General features: G+C 52.6%; 1 protein-coding gene across 1 annotated transcript; it reads left to right on the plus strand.

The window, feature by feature from the left end:
- The first annotated feature begins 5,141 nt into the window (after positions 1-5,141).
- Positions 5,142-6,409, plus strand: LOC115624862 (cell surface glycoprotein 1-like). The gene is made up of 2 exons (XM_030519708.1): positions 5,142-5,374; positions 5,428-6,409. The coding sequence occupies exons 1-2, from the start codon at positions 5,142-5,144 to the stop codon at positions 6,407-6,409; spliced, it is 1,215 nt and encodes a 404-aa protein (XP_030375568.1).
- The last annotated feature ends 443 nt before the right edge of the window (positions 6,410-6,852 follow it).

Here is a 6,852-nt window from a genome sequence, read left to right on the forward strand (position 1 = left end):
GATTTTTTTTACATTGAAACAATACAACGATACAAGGACACATGCAAATAAATCCATTAAAACAAAACCATCCACCAGCAATAAGAAGACAGTAAGAAAAGAAAGTGAACAAAGATGAATCCAGAAATTCAGGGTGAGTACGTTCCAGTAGTCACTAGAAACCCTGGGGTGGGAACCGGCTGGATTTATAGCCGGTCGCAAACAGAACTGGAAGAGTTCTCAGTCGAGTTCGGGTTCGACACGGCGAACCAACTCGACGATTTAAAACAGAATTTCGCGACGTTCATTGCGGGAAAGGCATTGCAGCGCGAAACTTGGGCTCGGTTGGCGGATCTCGAACGGCATTATACGTCGAAATTCGTACCAGCCCCAGTTCCTGAGTCTGGACAATTGCCGCGCACATCGATGACGGGTGCGCCGCGCGATTTCCAGATACCCGGAACTGCTTCGCCTGCATATCTCTCGCCCATTAATGATCGGCTGTTCCCAAATTGGCAACCAAAGCCAAACTCATCGACCGCAAGTCGCGCAATACGCTTCGAGGAACCAAACCAGAACCGGCCCACAGCAGGCAATGTTACGGCCTCAATGGCATGTCATAATACAAGTCCAGAGCGCATAAGAAAATGGGGACTTCGTTTTAACGGGTGCACAGACCCACTGGCATTTATAGAACAACTCGAAGAACGGGCTGTTTCCTACGACATCGAGTTCGACGACCTGCCGCGCGCCATGCCGGAGGTTCTAACTGAGAAAGCTGCACTCTGGTTCCGCACAAGCCGACTCCAGAATGCAACATGGGCAACCTTTCGAAAAGAATTTCTAGAATTTTTTCTGCCCTCCAAGTATTTTCAGCGGCTAGAAGACGAGATAAGAACTCGCTTCCAAGTAGAGGGGGAAAATTTTAAAGATTTTGTCGTAGAGCTGCGAGCACTCATGCATCATGCCGGGTACACCGAGGCCCAAGAACTAGATCGCATTTATGAAAACACTTTGCCAGAATTTCAGCTATATGTACGCCGCCATGAATTCCGGACGCTGCCTCATCTTATCCAACTCATTGGAGAGTTGGAGAGTGTCAAGCAGCGTGGTCAGAGGCGCACGCCCATGGCCGCACCCTTCGCCAACACTTCACCGAGCAGGGCGCATACGCCTACCGCTGCAACATATGGCCGCGACGGAAACACGAGACCAACAACATTCGAGACGCCACGCAATCCGTTCCGACGACCGATGCCGCGGCTGGAACCACCGACGATGACGTTGGCGGTGCCGGGAATGCGGCAAGGTGGCAGTCTGGACGCAGCGAACCAAATGATGACACAGGACTCGCATGTTCCGGGCGACGCTCGACGAGCATGCAGGAACTGTGGCCAGCAGGGCCATTTCCAGGATCAGTGCCGTAACAGACGGGTACTGTTCTGCTGGGAATGTGGACGGCGAGGCGTACGAACCCTTGCCTGTTGCCCACAGCGAGCATCGGGAAACGAGCAGCGTCTCCGCTTGACTGGGAACCCAGCGGAGACAGCGCAAGCAACACCCCCAGCCTAGATAGCCAGATGTATATGTGCGAAGGACGCATTGTGGCCAGAATCCAGATAAGCGGTCAAAGCATAGTTGCCACAATAGACACCGGGGCAACTCGCAGTTTCATCAGCGAAACGTGCTTTGATACGGTGGCTCGACAGGACGAAATCCGCAGCGCCAGCACGAACATTCGGCTTGCCGATGGCTCCAGATGCGAGATAAGCAGAGCCTTACACACGAGCGTACGCCTAGACAATCGCACTGTTCGCATGACATTCCTGGTTATGCCCAACATGCTCGACCCCGTTATCCTAGGTATCGATTTCCTACAGACTATTGGCACGATGATACAATGCGGGACCGTTTGCCTGAAACTTGGACCAGGCGAACCAGAAGCCCCTATGCACAACGAGAATCCTGATCTACCCACTAGCCGGAGAAGAAGCACAACCAAGGTCACATCGCCGCGCCCTGCACCAGCCAAGAATACAAGCGTACCCGTCACTAGCCGGCAGGCCATAGAGAGGTGTTGTCAACAGCATGAAGATGACAATGAGGAGAACAAGGAACCACAGAGTCCCTCAACGACCACGACTACGCAGGCCAGCCCCTTCGACGTCACTGAATTGGCTGAAGAACCCGAGGAACCAGATTACGACTCGGTGTTACAACGAGAACCGGCAGAACCATGGCCACGGGACATACAGCTCAAAGCTCAACAGTTCCTAGACGAGGAGCTACCAAGATTTGACACGCTCAGTGGAGTCACGCATATGGCGAAGCACTCGATCGTCATGAGAGATAATCGCCCAATCAAGCAGCGATACTTCCCAAGAAATCCGGCCATGCAACGTATAATCAATGAACAAGTGGATGAACTCTTGGAGCAAGGATTAATAGAGCCTTCTCGGAGCCCACACAGCGCTCCCATTGTGCTTGTTCGGAAAAAGAATGGCAAGTGGCGTATGTGTGTGGATTACCGGCAACTCAATGAAAGTTCAATTCCTGATGCGTACCCTCTGCCGCGCATTAACCACATACTGGAGCGACTACGCAACGCAAAGTTTATAACCACACTGGACTTGAAGAATGGCTATTGGCAAATACCCATGGCTGATGACAGCCGTGAATGTACAGCGTTCACTGTACCGGGTCGGGGTCTATTCCAGTGGCGCGTCATGCCATTTGGACTACACTCGGCGCCTGCTACGTTTCAACGCACTCTCGACACAGTCCTGGGCACAGACATGGAACCCAACGCTTTCGCCTATATGGATGACGTCATTATCATCGGCAAGGACTTTGATGACCACATCAGAAATTTGCGCGAGGTCTTCAGACGACTACGTCAGGCAAATCTCAGAATCAATCCAGAGAAATGCACGTTCTTCCAACAGAGATTGAAATACTTGGGCCATTTGGTCAGCAACCAGGGCATTCACACGGATCCTGACAAAGTTTCTGCTGTACGAAACTTGGAGCCTCCAACGAACTTGAAGGAACTTCGCCAATGTATTGGGATGGCATCCTGGTATCGCAGATTCGTGCCAAACTTCGCTGCAGTCGTGCAGCCAATGTCCCAACTACTCAAAAAGGGAAGAGTCTGGCGGTGGGGCGAAGAACAGCAAACAGCTTTTAATAATTTGAAATCTTTACTCACCACAGCTCCAGTGTTAGCATGCCCGGATTTTAACCACAAGTTCGTACTACAAACGGACGCTAGCAATCTCGGGATCGGTGCGGTATTAACGCAGGAGATCGATGGGCAGGAGCGGGTCATTTCATACATCAGTCGCAGACTGAGCAAAGCTGAGCAGAATTACTCTGCTACCGACAAGGAATGTCTAGCTGTGATTTGGGCAATCCGGAAGCTGAGGTGCTACCTGGAGGGCTACCGATTCGAGGTGGTGACCGATCACTTGGCACTCAAGTGGCTAAATACACTCGAGAGTCCCCTAGGAAGAGTTGCACGATGGGCGCTGGAATTGCAACAATATCAATTCGACATTCGCTACAGAGCCGGAAAGCAAAACGTCGTGGCCGACGCACTCTCCAGACAGCCTCTGGAAAACATGTATCGAATTGACGCAGAAGGAGAATCATCTTGCCCGTGGATTACGAACAAGATCAAGCAAGTACAGGAAGATCCACAGAAGTTCTCGGAGTACACCCTGGAAAATGGACAACTGTACCGAAACCTGGGTCACAGGCCAAACGACGACGATTACGTCCCGTGGAAGCTCTGTGTCCCTAGGAATCATCGTCGCCGTGTTCTCGAAGAGTGCCATGACGCTCCAACAGCGGGTCATCAAGGCATCCGCATGACGATCATCAGGTTATCCCAGCGGTACTACTGGCCAGGGATGTATCGAGACGCCCGACGTCATGTTCAGAAATGTGAAAGCTGCCAACGATTTAAGGTCAATCAACAGAAGCCAGCTGGAAGAATGCTCACGAGGCAAGTCGATGAGCCATTCACGACACTATGCGCTGATTTCGTCGGACCTCTACCCAGATCCAAGCACGGTAACACTACACTACTCGTTTTCTTCGATTTGTTCTCGAAATGGGTCGAATTGGTCCCCCTTAAAAAGGCCACTGCCACCCATCTGGTACGAGCATTTAGAGAACGAGTCCTCAGCAGGTTTGGAGTCCCAAAACTCTTCGTGTGCGATAACGGCACACAGTTCACGAGTCGGATATTCAAGAACTGCCTAAAGGAATGGGGAGTCGACGTCCAGCATACAGCACCGTACTGCCCCCAGGAGAACCCAACAGAAAGGGCAAATCGGACAATCAAAACGATGATATCGCAGTTCATCAACGGCGATCAAAACACCTGGGACGAGTTGCTGCCGGAGATTACTCTGGCCATCAACTCCAGCGTCTCAGACTCTACTGGTTTCAGTCCAGCCTTCGTAGTACAAGGGCGAGAGCCAAGACTCCCAAGCGCACTATACGACGAGGTGACGCCAGCCACTGGAAGCGAATCTCAAACGCCTGCCGAGAAAGCAGCCCGTTTGAGGGAGATATTCGCCATAGCACAGTCCAACATGCAACGAGCCACGCAAGATCAACAACGCCACTACTATTTACGCCGCAGAGAATGGAGACCGAAACTAGGATCCCTTGTCTTACTTCGACAGCATCACCTTTCGAAAGCTGCCGAAGGATTTGCTGCAAAACTAGCACCGAAATACGACGGACCATTCAAGATGGTCAAGTTCGTATCCACATACGTCGTGCGCATCCAACGTGTGGGAAGCCGGAGGAGACAAGTTGCCAACGTGGCCGACCTAAAAGAGTACCACACTGATGCAGCGAACAACGACGACGACGACACAGACATCCTCGAGGCTACCCACAACCCTCAGGATTAACCAAGAGAGCACTCGCCAAGCCCAAGTAGTGACCCACTTCCTGAGTATGAGCCAGAAGACATGGCGCACTTACTTGGACGAGTAAATTAGATAATAAGGGGTATTAGCCAGAGACCCCACTAGTTTACCTTACGCGCAAGCCAAACCTCTAAAGCGGAATAAAAACCTGCAAAAACAAAGTTATTAACAAGAAATTTTATCTTCCACAGCAACAACAACTTTCGTTAAGCCAAGATGGAGAGAAATACTGGAAGCAGTGCGTGGCAATCGCCGCCGGAGCAGGATTGGGAGGACGACAAGTCTACGTCCCCATACCTTCCCCAAGACCAGGACGGCCAGTCACCAGATGACCCGCCCCCAGCCAGCAGCGCTCCCAACAACGAGTGGCTGTCCTCATCGGAGCCAGAGAACGACGACGACCAGTCACCAGATGACCCGTCCCCAGCCAGCAGCGCTCACGACAACGAGTGGCCTCATCCGAGCCGGAGAACGACGACGGCCAGCCCGACGAACGATTCAGGACAACACTGCAGCGGGATGAGTGGGACTGGCAAGAGTCACCACCACCTCCCAGCTCGGAGAGCGACACCCCACCGGAACGGCACTATCCCGACAATGTGCGCGAGGTGTACGACGAGGACGCACCACCTCACCGCGGCTTTCGAGGCCCCGCATATCCGCCCCGGTTCCAGGGCCATCAAGACGGCGGCTCCTACTCCAGGTCACCAAAGCCGGAACCCCGACGCGACCCAAGGAGCGGACGAGGGGTATACAAGCCCGCCGAGCCGCAGACTGAGCTGGAGCATTACACAGCCAGTCCGGCCAGCGAGTCCAGCAGCGACGACGAGCAAGTCTATTACCGGGAAGTGGTAGCATCTGCCGAAAACTACCAGCACATCACCACTCCCTATGGTGCCCGAGTGACCCGCAACACCACTACTACTGTGGATATCTTCCTACCCCCGGGAGAGACGATGAGCTCAATGTTCAACGTACCGAGAGAGTCACGGCAAGCACTCAGGGGTCGTGAGGAGGCTCGATGCATGCGCGTCGAGCTGGAAGCGACCACCGATGACCGGACCAGCAACCGACAACCAGAAGCGGCAAACTACACGCGGAACAACCGCAACGACAGTTCCCAGCGTCAACCAAGGCGGAACACCTCACCCGAGACTGTCCAACGGCCTACCTGGGAGCCGGCAACATCGGACGAAGAGGACAACCGTCCCCTCTTTCGTCGGCGGTACTCACGAGCCCCGACCAACGCGACCACCAGCGAAGCAGCACCAGCGGAGTGGGTTGTGGCACCGACGGGATGGAAGGTCGACACGAAGGACCGGAAAATACCCCAGGCCCTGGTCGAGGACGTCATGTCAGGGATGCACAAGCGCACCCGGGCCCGTTACTCCAAAGAACTGGACGGGCAACGATTCCAAGTGGAACGGACGAAGACTCGGAGGGTTTTGATCCATTTGACCCCCCGAAGAAAGGAGAGGATGTAACGCAGTAAAATTCTGCGCCACAAATTGTATTAGCTCTAAGATTTTTCTATTTGTATTATTTCTTGCACGGTTCTGAATAGTGCCAACTTTTGTTACTAGTCTTAAGATTCCACTACTGTTATTAGATCTAAGGTTTCACATTGAAGTTTCTATGCTACTAGATGTAAGTTTCAATTATATTTCACCACACTACATACAGAAAGGGTTACGCAGCAAAGATCTTTTGAATAGGGGAAGGATAAACGAGCTGGCATCACCGCCCACGCGTGTATAGGGATTTTAGAAAAAGAGAATTAGGTCACACGAACGAAGGCGAGAAGGGCGAACGAAAACGGAAGCTCGCTCTCTTCTTCGGCGACCATCAAGACGACCAGACGTGTGTTAGCAGCGAGACATAGGATCAAATCCACGTAAGTTTTGGAAATCAGCCAATAAACGTGGTG

The sequence above is a fragment of the Scaptodrosophila lebanonensis genome, unplaced genomic scaffold (genome assembly GCF_003285725.1).
Source record: "Scaptodrosophila lebanonensis strain 11010-0011.00,11010-0021.00 unplaced genomic scaffold, SlebRS2 tig00000061-arrow-pilon, whole genome shotgun sequence".
NCBI lineage: Eukaryota > Metazoa > Arthropoda > Insecta > Diptera > Drosophilidae > Scaptodrosophila > Scaptodrosophila lebanonensis.

Coding starts and splice junctions, on each gene's coding strand:
- LOC115624862 (XM_030519708.1), top strand. CDS start 5,142: ATGGAGAGAAATACTGGAAGCAGTGCGTGGCAATCGCCGCCGGAGCAG. Junction 5,375..5,427: donor AGCAGCGCTCACGACAACGA/GTGGCCTCATCC, acceptor CGAACGATTCAG/GACAACACTGCAGCGGGATG.